The 14,891-nt window shown below is 37.0% G+C and overlaps 1 protein-coding gene across 2 annotated transcripts in view; it reads left to right on the top strand.

The window, feature by feature from the left end:
• edil3b (EGF like and discoidin domains 3b) overlaps positions 1 to 14,891 on the top strand; it is a 267,283-nt gene that overhangs the window by 223,094 nt on the left and 29,298 nt on the right. For both annotated transcript variants that reach the window (XM_088630643.1, XM_088630642.1), the window contains exon 10: positions 1,366 to 1,521. In XM_088630643.1, coding sequence (XP_088486769.1) covers positions 1,366 to 1,521 — 156 coding nt within the window. The remainder of the gene's footprint in view (positions 1 to 1,365; positions 1,522 to 14,891) is intronic.

Genomic DNA, 14,891 nt, shown 5'->3' with positions numbered 1-14,891 from the left:
TCTGTTCTTACAGATCATTTCACATTTATGCAATACACAGTTCATGAATATTCCATAGATTTCTGAATGCACAATTCCATATTCTACAAAGGAACAAGTAATATTTTTATTCCATGCTGAAAAGAGAAGAAAGGAAACAACAACAAAGGAAAGGAAACAACAAAGAAAACATCGTTTCGGCTGTGGAGCCTTCTTTGAGTGTAAGCCTTACACCTGAAGAAGGCTCCACAGCCGAAACGATGTTTTCTTTCTTCTCTTTTCAGCATGGAATAAACCTTTACTTGTTCCTTTGCAGCCTACGCATGCTGACACAGCTCCCCACCTGAACTATTCCATATTCTATTTGATTCTGATTCCATATAACTTTAAATATTCCCCAGAGTTTCTCACATCTGTGAAAGGTGTACAAGGATGCTTTGTCTGAATTGTATCTAAATCCACACATTATTTTCATTTTCAAAGTATCAGAACAAATTGAAAAATGAATAGGCAAATCAACAGTAGCCTTCTTGTCACACAGAATAGTAATATATTTATTAGTTAATTCAACATTTATATCACAACAAGTTTTCATTCATTCATTTTAATACCTTTTTTAACGGTTTGATACTTTGCCTCCTGCCATCTCCAAAACCATTGTCTGCAGTATTATCAGACATAAATGTATTTTATTTTGATAACACATTTGTTTTAAGGTGGCTTTGTGGGCAGTAGAGTAAATTTGTATACCTTGTACATAATTTAATTATTCATGGATTGATACAGGCTACTTTGTCTCTCTTTCCACCTCAATCCTTTTATTATCTTCAATCTACAATCTTCTAATTTTCCTTTTATGTTTTAATATCATATCAATAATTGTTTTAAAGAACTGTTCTCATTTCTATATGTCAGGCTCTTTTAGCCCATAGATTCTAGAAGTTAAAAACAATAATTATATTTCACAATTCAAAAACAAAAATCAATATTTATGATGCTGAGATTTTTATTTCATTTTAATGATTATCTCATGAAACAAATGATATTATGAATTTGGTCACCATGATGCCCGGCACAGTTTCAATCAACAAATCAAAGGATATAAAGACACAAATGAGTAAATGTGAATGAATGAAAAAAACAGCATTCTCTCTCTGAAGCTGCTATGCTCTGTGAAATATTTTGCTGATCTCAGGTTGTCTGAGTCCTTCTGCTGTGAATAATTGAAGTTGACTTTTTCATGGACTTTACAATGTCTTTATAAATCTTCTTCTAAGATTAAAAAAAATGCACACTTGCTAGAAAAAGTAAGCAGTGTACACTTTCTTTTATAACATATGAATGTTTATATGTTGTCTTTTCTTTTTCTTTATCTCCATTTAATAGGTGGATTTGCTTCTTCCCACAAAAATCACTGGCATTATCACCCAAGGTGCCAAAGATTTTGGCCATGTACAGTTTGTGGGCTCCTATAAGTTGGCATTCAGTAATGATGGGCTACGATGGACCATATATCAGGATGAAAAGCAAAGAAAAGACAAGGTGAGGATTGAACTGCATGTTTTTTCTTCTACAAAGCAAAATTGTTCTAATAGAATGATTTCAAAAGGTAGCTCTGTATAGTAGCAGTGCATGGCACAGAGTGCTTTTCAGAACCCTGGTCTGCCTGGACTATTATAGTTTTTGTTAATATGATTTTCTTCAAGCAAGATCATGATTTAAACATACTGCTAATATGAAAAGTGGAAAAAAAAGAAAATACCAAAAAGCTATTAAGAAATCAATATGGAAAGTGTTGCATTAAAAGCGCTTGAATGGTCACCACAAAATGTGTGACATAAATATACAAGTATGTCAAATGGGATTACTTATTTAGAGTAAAAGAAAAATGAAGTATCAAGAGAAATGAATTGACATTCCCGCAACAGGTCGCAAGTGAAGCTATGATGTACAGAGACAAAAATGAAAGTCAAGGAGGAAATGCAAAGTGTTCACTGCTGTGTGGTCTTACATTGTCCTGCTGGAAAATGAGCACTCCTGGGTTGGCTTGCAGGAACAGAGGAACTCCTTGATCAAGGGCTTTGTTTGTGTAATGCTCAGCAGGTGCGCCATGCAATTCAGTTTCACCAATTTGTTCTGAAGCTCAAGCTGTATATAAGGTGCTTTCATACCAACTAGGGGTCTTTATGAAAATATAAGTATAACAGTATAACGCAAAGGAACAAGTAATAGGTTTATTCCATGCTGAAAAAAAGAATAAAGAGAACACAACGTTTCGGCAGTGGAGCCTTCTTCAGTATAACACTGTATAACACTGTCAAACAGGATTTTTATCAAATAGTATTCTTCCTAGTTCCTCCCAAACACTCAGCAGGGCTGCACACTTTCACCTCTGGTGTTTTCTTGTTTTGTGAAACGCTGGGTCAGGCTGTCTCCCAATCTACATTTTCCATTTCCATTAGAAATTCTCAGTATTCTGTATCTCTTTATGCTGCTGCTATATTGTTATATGTGGACATTGTCTCCCAATCCTTGCCTCTTCTGCTAACTGTTTTTGGTGATTTCAGGACTTTATTAGACTGGCTGTAGAAACATGAGGTGTTATGGCTGATGCTGTCCAATCTTTAGGTCACAGTAATTTTGTCATTGTTGTCTTGAATTTAATTTATGAATCCTTTGGTAGATGCTTGTAAGAAGTCTCAGTGATTGTGAAAAGTTGGTAGTATTAAATTGTCCTGGTTTTAGAAATTCTGAAAACTGATTGATCTGCACCAGAGGCATTCTTGTGCTAAAGATTATTCCCCATCCCATGACACGTTCACCACTTCTCTGGTTGACTTCAACTACCCAGCAGTAAACCTAACACCAAAATACTCCACCATTATGTCCTCCACTATGTCAGATATTCTTCGGCTCAGAGAAAACAGCAGTTTTGATGTGCATGTTATTTCGTCCTGAAATTCCTTGTGTTCTAGACACAGTAGTTTATGATTCCACAAATGGATCTGGCCTACAGTAAGTAGCAGTCCTGGACCACTGTGGAGACTCAGTGGACTTGTTTTTCCTCACAGAGCTGTGATCCTCAATTTCTCTAGACCAGTCTGCTAATTGTTGACGCAGAACATTTCATTCTCCTGGCACTTTTTCCCAGACAGGGCAATTTCAAGTTGAGTCAGCATGCTTAGGCTGCAAAGGAACAAGTAAAGGTTTATTCCATACTGAAAGGTAAAGAGAGGAGACAGTACATTTTGGTTGTGGAGCCTTCTTCTGGTGTCACACATTAAGTATCTCTTTTCTTTACCTTTGAGCATAGAACAAACCTTTACCTGACACTTTCAATCATGCCAATAGCATTAGTCAAGTGAAGCATGCTCATATCTTTTTCCATTCTTTTTGAATGGTCATTGTTACAGATTCTTAATCAACACATTTTGGCAATTTTAACTCAAATAGTAAAGCTTTCACTCAACACTAACTGCCTGGATTTTTTTAATGGACATACAGTACTGTAGATTTCATAAAGCTGCATATTGTTTGATCCCAAGGAGCTGTATTACTCAGCTAATGAAAAAAAAATCGATGTTCTTAGTCTTAAAAACTAAGCCAAGTAAATTTTGTATGTGCCCAGTGAACTCCTTGGGCTTTTTTGTTGTTATCAGTATTGTTATAAAAATAAGGGTAGAAAAGAACTGCTGCCGCCAGTGATAAATTATTAGATAAGGAGTTATCCAATCAAGAAAGAACATCAGAAAAGAATCGGGTAATAATACCAGCTTGATGAGCACGTAAACTGTAAAGATTAAGAATACTTTCAATCACTAAAGTCAGGGATTGCTACACAGCAGTGTCTTTTGCTGTATCTTTCAGATGAGCTTGATACAAGTAATTGCTAGAAAGCTTGGACAGCACAAATATTGATTACAGAAAATAGCACTAACAGACAGCTGTTAAACTACAGTATATACAGTTATTTATAGATAAGTAATTAATCAGAGCACTGTCTTCTACAGACATAGAAATCTCTGGAATTCTACCCTCATAATCAAAACACTAAGCACTTTACGAGGCTAAAGGAGACCCTGTGTCCTATTAAACTAAATGGATAGTAACTAGGACAAAATCTGTGAACAAGGATGCTTACAAATGAAAGGGAACCAGGTTGCCTATTCTAATAATTTATCACCAGCTCAGAAGTGACAGCCTATGGATTCCAGAACAAGGAAATCAGAATTTCCAAATAAATAAAACAGCTATCTTACTAAAATAAGAAGGCTCAGACAGCAGTACTCTTTTAGCGGTCAAATTGCCTGGTCAGAATTTGACTTCAAATCTGATTTCAAATCAGATAAGCATAGTCTCTCACAGTAAAATTCACATGAGCTGATAAGGATTACTGATAATGATAATGCCTCTGTGTTGTCCATTTTTTTATTCATCCTGTCCTGACACCTGTGAGTTATTATTGTTAATACTATTCCTTTGATCTTTTGTATCACATTTCCTGATCTCCCAATGATAGCTACAAACTGTAATTACAGCAAAACACTACCCATTGTTTCATAATAAGTGCAAACAAGCTAGCCCAGCTAAAACTCAGCTGCAGCAGTATATCCACTATATTGCTTTATTGCTGTGCAATTCTTGTCAGTTTAGATAAAATGAGCATCACAATATGATTCAGTATTTGACTACTAATTTTTAATAGAAGCTGAAACTGTGAAGTTGATACAATATGTCTATTCCAGTTCAGTAGTATGAAAAGAATATTAGGCTGCTTCACTTAGTCTTTTTCTTACAGTACTTCTTAGGCTGCTTCACTTACTCCAGATGGTCAGTTTAAGTTTTACTCAAGCATGTCAACAGCAAGATTGCTTTGAATTAGTGTCTACAGTATGGCCCTTTTAAAGATGTAAAACACTGCACTTTATCATATGATTTATACAGCAAATGCCGACACATATTTGATTAACTTATTTTTTTCCCCTGCGAGACACCATTCAGACATTTTTGGTTAAGGGCCTATTGAATGTTAATGAGTCAGGGTGCAGGTGTGCTTTAGGTATGCTCCCTGTAAATGTTTAATTAAACATGCAGATATAAATTACAATAACACTGTCAAAATATCAGATAAGCTGAGGGACATTTTAAGTACTTTGAGAAAGTAAGAAAGGGAAATTAGTGTAGGTGTAAATAAGTTACCGTGTGACTTGAAGGAACATAATACTCTAGAATCATGCCATCAAAGATATTATAAAATTAAGTATCTCCTGTATTTGGTGTACTAATAATAGTTGAAAGCTGCATCAGTGTGGAGGCAGCAAAGGAACAAGTAAACATGTCCAAAGAGTGAATAGCAGAAAAAACAATGTTTTGAAGTAGGTGCATGAGAATAAAGAGGAAGAGGTTTCATGGAACACGTCAGAGGAGTGAGGATCAAAGTTTGTACTGTCATCATTTTACGTCTCCTGGCTGTGATGACAGTGATGCTTCTCTGTGTTTCCTTTCATAAGGATTCCAGGACTTCTTTTCCAGAAAGCTATCAAATCCTTAAGCTTTAAGCTTTAACCTTTAAGTTCACAAATTCCCCCAGATCAGTGCTTGATTACTGTATGTTCTTTCTAAATCTCTCCATTAATAGACAAATTTCTGCATTACACACTCCCCATTTCCAAGAATTCTGTACACAATCCTGTTCCTTTGAGATCCTTCCTCACCTCCCAAGCCCATTCTCACATTCTATTTCATTTGTTCTCCTTGCCTTATATTGCTGCCATCGCACTCATTGTCCCACACACCTGTATTTATCTTCTTTCCATGTGGATTAACCGTTATTTGTTCTTATAGGGGTTATATGCCCTAGTAATAATGGGAAGAGCATTTTCTTGGTCTACTAATGTGCTGTATAATGATTTATAGGTTCTCCTCCCCTATGTGCAGTGAAAGTGATCAGCTTTGTAACTGTTCCTCCCGAATTCTGCATGCACAGCATCTTTACATCTGACACTTTGACTGCTTGTGCTGATGCAGCTTGAGAATTATTCTGAGGCTAGATCTGATAGAAATGCACATAATGGGCTACGCACCACTGTTAGAAATCTTGTTTATGGTTTTTAAATGAAATACATGTGTCAGTTTATATCCCATAAGCTAAACTGCTGACTACAGCGGGCAAAGAACTGTTTATAACACAGGCTTTTTTTTTTCAGAAGGATAAGAACTGTAACTCCAAGTCTCAGCCCTTAAAGTTTAAGAGTTTAACTCTGACAGGAGATCAGGCTTTCCCTTATGTTAATGTTAATGCAATTATTGTAATCTGTGGAAAAGGAAATGCATGTCTGATGCTATTTTTCTTCAGAAATATCTTTGGGTGTATTTCTAAATTCTGTCAATTTAAATAGCAAATCATTTGCACTGTGCACATTACATACACATAATGCACAGTACATTAAGGACTGCCCTGGTTTGGTAAGAACACTTTTATGTTACCTTCCATTCAAAGACAATTTTACAGTATGCGTGGCCCTGAAGAAAGCTGTGATAGCCAGGAAACACACCAATCTGAATATGCTGAAAGTCTGAAAATCTAAAGGTTGAAGAATTGAAAAATGAGCTAAACTTCCCAGATGATATAACGGCAACACCTGCAAGAACTACAAAATCATTTTATTAGGATAAGTTCCATGGAATATTAATATCTGTGCACGATAGATAAGCTTGCATGATTTTGTTTTTTATCTAAAAGATTTATTTAACCAGACTTGAAAAAAAATGATGAAAAAATATCTGAATGAAGTAAGTTTCACAAGGGCAAAAACCTCAGTGCTCCCCCTGGGAACTGAACCAACAATGTTCCATTTATTACATTTATTTAGATAAATATTCCAGACCAATAGACTGAATTAGAATTTTGCACTTCAAAGACGGGCATTGGTTTTATTTTTTGTTTCAGTTTGATGTAGTTTTTGCAATTATTTTACTGACACAATACGTTGTTTATTGCTTGAGGGAGGAGTGCTATCACCAATTATTGTTACATTAATGGTTGCATGCAATTGACACGTTTTTCAATTTGCATATGAATTGTCATTCAGGTGGTTACACATACAAACTGTCCACTTCAGTATGCAGTATGGTGTCTTTTAGAAGAAAGTTAATAATTTCTGTGTACAAGATTATATTTGGATCAGTGCCATCAGATATAGAGAGCAATTTTCAACTCTGGTACCTCAATACGTGGCAAGACTGGTAGTGCATGTGGATGAAGAAAAGAGAGAAATTAAGGTTTTAAAAGAAGTAGGAATTTTCTTTAGAAACTTCATGAAGGTGGTTACAAATGCTTGTTCATTTTATACTACTGGTTATTTATAAAAGACAGTGGCATGTGCAAGTATTGTTGTGTGTGCACCCACAAAGCAGACATCAGGCCAGTTGCAGTTTTAACTTGGTATTTTGCTGTGACATTTACATTCACAGAGCTGTGCTGAGGTTCACCTACATGGCAATTATACTGTAATTATAGCTATAGTTTCAATCTGCAATAGCCAAATTATTGTAATTGTAATTATACTATATAATTTCAGTTATGATTTGGTTTTGAAGTTTGTTTCTTTTTAGAATGTCTTAATAGTTTGTGAGCCTCCATGTGCCAGGATTTTTGTTGAGTGACAATTGTAGCAGCGTTCTCAGATGATTCTTGACATCAGAATCTCTCCAGCATATCAGGTCTAAAGCCTTTACCAGACAATGGAGGAAGAACTATACCCGCATCTGAAACCAAGGATCCATAGGAGTTTGGCTTGAATTCAATTATATTCTGTAATATATAAGCTCATATCCTATTATATGTGGCAAACTATGCCATCATATTCTTGTATTTTCAGGCCTCTTTCCTCAAGTTATGTTCTGCTTCAGTACCCAAGAAGGTCAAAACAGACTCACCTTCTGGAAACAAATCTAAGTAACCTTAATGCAGCTTTTCCACATTTCCTGGCATAGGCCAGTTTCCCCAGGAGTCAGTCTGGTTTTACATGCTTGGAAGATTCTGAATGTGCGTTGGAAAATTAAATTATTTTAAAATACTTTTCCTGTGCATACTGTATTCCTTTTTGCATTACAGTACTTATTGTCAGGTTACATAGAATAAAAAAGAAAGTGTGATCATCGTGGTTCCACACGGGCTCGTGCCCTCGCCAATCCACCCTACTGGGTCGTCCCGCAACACCTGGGCGTGAACCTGGGTCTCCAGCGTAACGCCACAGGGAACCAGCCGAGTGAGCTAAAGGAGACCTCCCCCAGCCCAGGCGGCTGAGGACCCCGCTACGCGCAGGGAGAGGAGATGATGTCACCAAACTAGCTCCACTACAAAAGCATCCCTTCATCTTCTTATTGCTTCATCTTACTCAGTGTCATGGGTGAGCAAAAGCCTATCCCAGCAAGAGACAGGTGCGAGACAGGATGACGGTTTGTCACAGGCACACACCGACACAAACACAAATATGCACACACTCACACCAAGGCCAATTATCCTCAAAGCCAATTAACCTACCAGTTTGCGTTTGAACTGTGGGAGGAAACTGGAGCAGCTTCTGATCAGGGAGAACATAAAAAACTCCAAGCAAACAGCACCCCAGGTCAGGTATCCAACCCAGGGCCCCAGTGCTGCAAGGCAGCAATGCTAAACACCACATTGTTTATTAATTAATGTTGAATATTTTGTACTATTGTACAGCCACAACGTAATTGTAGCTGTAGTAGGTGTGTTATTCTAATTGTAATCACAACTAGAAACGCAGATAATTGTAATTGAGATTCTAATTGTATTATGCTCTGCAACAGAGAGATGAGTAGTTTCATTTTCAATAAGTTTTTTATTTAAATGTATTTAAATGTAAGCCTCCATTTGGCAGAGCTTTCTAAGTAAGAGTGCTAACTGATATGACACTAACAATTTCAATCAGGGATAGCCTGTATTTGCCTGTAGTGCTGGCTTAGCCTAGGGTGGCTAAATGCAGAAATAATACACAGAGCAACATAAGATGTAATGCACGAACAAAAGAAATACCCTTGTACCAATTCTACACATTCCTGAACATTTTGCATTATTTCGAAACATATATTTGAATTCATATATTATCTGTCCTTGCCAGCTAACCCCAGGGCTGTTGTCTGTACCAGGTTTAACTTGGCAGATTGGTTACAATCTTTTTTCTGTATAAATGGAAAAGGTATATTTGTTCTGTATATTCCAATACCAGGGGGCTGCAAGAGTTACCTGACTGGAAGGTGAAAAATTATTTCTCAGCTGGTGAAGTTTTTTGTCGTTGCTGTTGAACAGAATTCTTTACTTGGACAGATGGTTCTGTTAGATTCTGGTTGCTTTCACATTCACTGTAATTCTTATACTATCACCTTTTCTGGTGTTTTAAATAATGCAGAGTGTTAAAATTGCAGCTATAATTAAAGTCTTACAGCTATGAGCGGATAGCAAAGGTCTCAAACAAGGTCTCCTGTCACATGAGGGTATAATTCTAGAAATGTAATTCTACAGTGTATATGCAGCCAGCTGGGACATAAAGCCTAGGGTGCCCATCTTTGCTGAAGATGAAATATTCAACTTAGGTATGTGTTAACTTAAACACTAGAGAAAAAAACACTGTCATATGCAAACATTCCTAGAATGGCAACATGGGAACTTTGATACTGTACGTCCACAGAAGCAATCATGCGCAATTGTAATTGATTAGCATCTTAAGATGCAGCAAGATGCGGTAGTGAATTAATTAGAATGGTAACCCTGTCACTTACTGGGGTCAAGGGTTTCAGTCAGGGTTCATTATAACTTGCATCTTTATAGTGAATATGGCATTCTAAGTTTAACACCTATTGGTTTCCATTTTTTGCGCCATTGTTGGCAACCTCTGTAGGCAGTTGATAGAATAAGTCCTTGGGTTAGCTTTTTGAGAAGGGTGGTTGCTCCAGGAAATGAGGAGGATTAGGGCTGCTGGTGAGTCTTTGCTGTGTTGTATCTTCTTTAAGGCTGAAAGATTTATTCAGTTTTCTTTTTTTCAAGGACTAAAAAAAGTTCAAAGACAATTGTTCAAAGCAGCATTGGTCAAGCAAGGAAGTCAGGGACATGTCAGTGACCCTTCTAAAGACTTAAATAATTGGATGTTTCACCTCTTAGCCAGCAGGTCATTTCTGTAATGGTTAATCCTGACATTTTCACTCTGGAATCAATACTGAAAAACAGTAGTTCTGCGGGTCATTTGGAAGACATGCAGTGATGTGTAAAGCAATGGCTTCATCAGTTCTGCTCTCTGCGAGTAAACGTTGCTTAATTTGTGCCAGAGCACGTCTCAGATTTAGACTGTCCACACAGCACAGTGTCCACAGCTCCTTGTGACATGAAAAATTTAGATCTGTACAATTGTACGATTTCTGCATTTAAAACTACTTTAAAAATAGACTAATATAGCAGCTGTGCATGCTGCTAGTGTAGTAACATGCAGTGCGACCCCCTCCACTCCAGTGAAAAACAGTGAAAGGCACTGTGGATAAAGCCTGTGGAACATTCCCAAAATAAGGTGCACTTGAAGAAGGCACTTGTAGCCATTTGTAGTATTTTGAAAGAAGCTATAGAGGACACTTTTGTGCAGATCATTGTCAATGATCGATCTGAGAAAATATCCACCGCAGAGTTTTCTGAATTACTTCTGAAGAGGTTAAACATCATAAATCTGCTTATGGTTTTGTAGAAGGAACTGTCAGGAATAGAATGAGGTTGAAATGGGATGGATTTGCATTCGGATGTTGCATACTACTTAACTAAATTTCAACATCACATTTCTTCAGGAATAAGGAGAGAAATGCTTCAGAAGATAGTACAGTGCTTCTCAAAATCTGGCTAGTGCATCCCTACCAAAGAAAGGTCTGTCAGAGTGTAGATATTTAAAAAAAGTATATAATAGCATACAATTATATTTGAAATCACTATTTAAAGAATGTTTTTAAGTTACTTTGTTAGCCCATTTTGAAAAAGAAGTGGTTTAATCATGCATTGAAAGTGAATTATATCGATGTTATGCATGTGTCATAATTAAGTTTCTCCCATTCACATTGAGCTCTGGCATCTCTTAATTTACAAATTAAGCACTGGAGTAAACATGTAGTTAAACTACAGATTGAAAATGAAAAGTAAAAAAAAAATCAAGCTTTCAATATAATATAATGGTGCTTTCTGGCCTTTAAATAATTTAACTTTTCTTTATTAATCATTAACTTTTTAAACCAGTACTATGCCTTTACTAGGATACTAGCAAAGGCATAGTACTGGTCTTAAAAAGTTAATGATTATTAAAGAAAAGTTGAATTTATTTCTAAATTGTGAATGTGCAAAAGCATTATTTGGAGTCATTCCACTAGCTGCAGAATATAAATCTTAGTTTTCTATCCAACAAACCATCAAAGTGTGGTGTGGTTGTATATTTTTAAAAGCTTTCATATTGCTAGGAAGGTGGAAGAGTCTTTCATGTGGCTTCACAACAGTAGTTTTGTCAATGAATAGTTACTTTGTAGAGAACTGATAACAACCGTTATGCATTCCACAATTTAGTATAATCCTAATATTTCAAACACTGCTTATTATGGAAGTGCAATAGAATAAAACAACCTAGAATGTTTGAAAAGAGGACAGTGAAGCTCGATATTTTTCATCATGACCAGCTTGAAATTTTGCTTTACTACATTAATTCTACAGTAGATTATAGATCCTATGGAGTTAATGAGGCATGTCAGGTGGAAATGTTAATTTCAGTTTATAACCTTCCGAATGGTCTTACTTCTGTGAACTTTAGTAATGACATAACCTTTGCTATTAAAACATGGGGGTTATAAAACTACAGTAATTCCATGCTTCCACACTGTGAAATGTTATTGTATTTTTCGGGGGAATGTGATGAAAATCTGAAAAAATGAACAGTACTCAGCTCTGGCAGGTGTTTTTGTACATCCTTGGGAGGACTGCTGTATTGTCCCCTCGGCGTTCCTGTGATTAATGACAGCAGCATACTATGATAGCAGTTTAGGCAGCCTCAGCTGTGCTTTTCAGTAACTCCCCTGTCACTTGTGCACACCTCTACTACTCATCAAAGCTTGCAGTCCCTTGCCTGGTCACTTATAAGAGGCCCAGGAAACAAGTCAATATCCTTCAGGTATGCATCCAGGCCCTTTCTCTTTTGTTAAATCAATATGGAATCAATATTTCCCTGTGCCTTTCTTTACTCTCAAAGTTATGCAAAGTGACAAATTGTTAACATTTGTTCTTGTCACGATTATAGTCCCTCCTCCTTAAGGGTGCTCCAGCTCTTTCACTTCAGACTTAATTCTGTGCACCTGATCCCTTTTCCCAGCCCAACGTTCAGCCTGGCTCTGCATCTGGTTTCCGCACTGTGCGAGTCCGGGACCTGGAAGCGCCTGGTCCCGTTAAGGTTTTAACCTCTGTTCCTGTTCCTTGTCTCGGTTCCGACTCGGTTTGTGTTCTTAATTCCTTGTTTGGATGAATCACCTGGCTATGGACTTTCTTGTGTTTTGGGATTCCCGCTATGGATTACTTTTGGATTGTTTGCCTCGGCCACACCTCCCCCGTGCACCAGCACACTTTGGACACACACCCCTGTTTTCAGCCCCGTATCCCTGCATGACTTTTTCCTAGTGTTTCCCACTTCTTCGGATTGTGTCGTCCACATAGGGTCCGGAAAGAACTGTTCGTTACAGTTCTAACAACCAAAGATTTGAACTCGAAGATTAAAAGTGGCATTTTCAGTTTATAACCTTCAGAATGGTCTTACTTCTGTGAACTTTAGTAATGACATAACCTTTGCTATTAAAACATGGGGGTATCAGTCATGGAATTAAATAACATATGTCAATATGTGAGGCTGCATTCGTGACACAAAACTGATTGTGATTTCATAACGAAACAGTGCTATAAAAAAATGGTAGTATATCACAATGCTCCCAGACTATTTTTTTCCTGCTTGATTTTTAAAATTTATTCCTGTTTATGCATTCATTGTAATGTTGTTTTTCATAAGTTTTTCATATACAGTACCTACATTGTGGTTTGTTAATACTAAGTAAAACAGAAAACTTTGCTTCTGTCAATGTAATGAACAAAAATAATATTGTTAGAAATAGGGGGTTATGAAAATGGTGAATAACAGGAATTGACTTAGTCAATAACTAAAATAAATAAGCATAGCCCCCTGATTTCTCCAAGAATGTACTGTATAACCAAGCAGTTGGTACAGTTACAGGCAGGTGAATTAGCTCATCTCTGGCACAGCTTTGGTGAAAAGAGTAAGAAATCAGACTGGGTTAAACAATAACCAGTGAACGCACTAAATAGTGTGACAATACACACACTGCTCTAAATACAATATAAACCTACTGTACAACACCCACATTTACTTATGTGCATTACAAGTTTACAGACAAGGTGTTTCAGAGACCAATATCTAGACTACCCAGAAAACCCCAGACTACTACCAAGTATTTGATTCTTAAATAATACTACAGAGGCCAAAAGAAGAGATATTGTAGATGCCTTCTACACTAGAAGATTCTTTTGATCAGTGTGTCTCAGCACAATTAAGTAAACATCCCTTGGTTTGAAACTCTAGAAAGTGGAAATATTGACACTAGTTAGGTTTCATTAATTGTGTCAAGATTCTTAGACCATTGTCACCTACCTCAGCATGTAATAATATCACTCAAAAATATACTGTAGTATAGCTCCCTTGAACCTCTTGAACACACATTTGCTTGTCTTGTCAAAATATAAACTCTACAATATTGCAATAATAAAAATGTATAGAGGGTTAGTAGAAAATGGATTACTGTAAATGTGTAAAGTGTTTTACTGATCATTTTAATGCATAATACATAGTTTTGAATGTCTCAGTCCTTCTGTGCTTTTGTAAACAGTGAAAACTAGGATACATACAGTATATGAACAAATTGAGTTAACTGTAGATCTGTAGGTGTAGTGGTGCACCATTCCAGTCCAGGAGGTCCAAAGAGTCTTTAATTCCGTAATTGAGCTATTTCCTTAATTGGGCCTTTCTGCACTTTTCAAAAGCAATGAAGATTTTTAAGTGGCCTGAAAGACTTACAGGATTTTGTCCCTGGAGAATGGGAGAGGTACACTTCTAGCTTGGAAAGCTAACCTCAGTTTACCCTTTCTAATACAGCAGGTCACACTTGAGTCATCAACTTATTAAGACAAATATGAGAAATAGAGTATTGATCAATTTTAGTACAATGATCGTTACAGTTTTCTGGACACTTCACTTAAAGTGCTTTACAAGTAATGGGACTCCATCCCTCACCACCACCAATGTACAGCCCCCCCCCCCCGGATGACACAAAGGCAGCCAAAGTGCACCAGTACGCTCAACACACATCAGATATCGGTGGGGAGGAGAACAGAGTAATGAAGCCAATTCATAGATGGGGATTATTAGGAGGCCGTTATTGGAACAGATGTGGCCACCTCTGATTTATGGATTAGGTCGTAGTCTACAATGAAAAATAGTCATGTCCTGATCTGAAGAGAACCCTTTATATAAGGACAGCCCCCAGTTATGGATTTATGTAACGTCCTACCAGAAATGCTCAGACATTTTCCTAGAGCCATCCTCTTCTCATCCCCCACATACTCTGTCATTCACTTCTATTATGCTAGCACTGGTAAACACTACTTTGCTTTAGTCCTTTTTGACTTTATTATGTTATTACGTTCCTTTTTTATCCATTCATCGGTCATCCTGGTCTTTACAATGTCTTAAACACAATTGACACTGTTCAAGTCTCTAGACTGCAGGGATGCAGTTCCTGTCACATTTCAATCAGCG

This window comes from Lepisosteus platostomus, chromosome 4 (assembly GCF_059453375.1).
Source record: "Lepisosteus platostomus isolate fLepPlt1 chromosome 4, fLepPlt1.hap1, whole genome shotgun sequence".
Classification (NCBI taxonomy): Eukaryota; Metazoa; Chordata; class Actinopteri; order Semionotiformes; family Lepisosteidae; genus Lepisosteus; species Lepisosteus platostomus.
The sequence above is the reverse complement of the archived record's forward strand: the minus strand, read 5'-3'. Positions and strand labels throughout refer to the sequence as shown.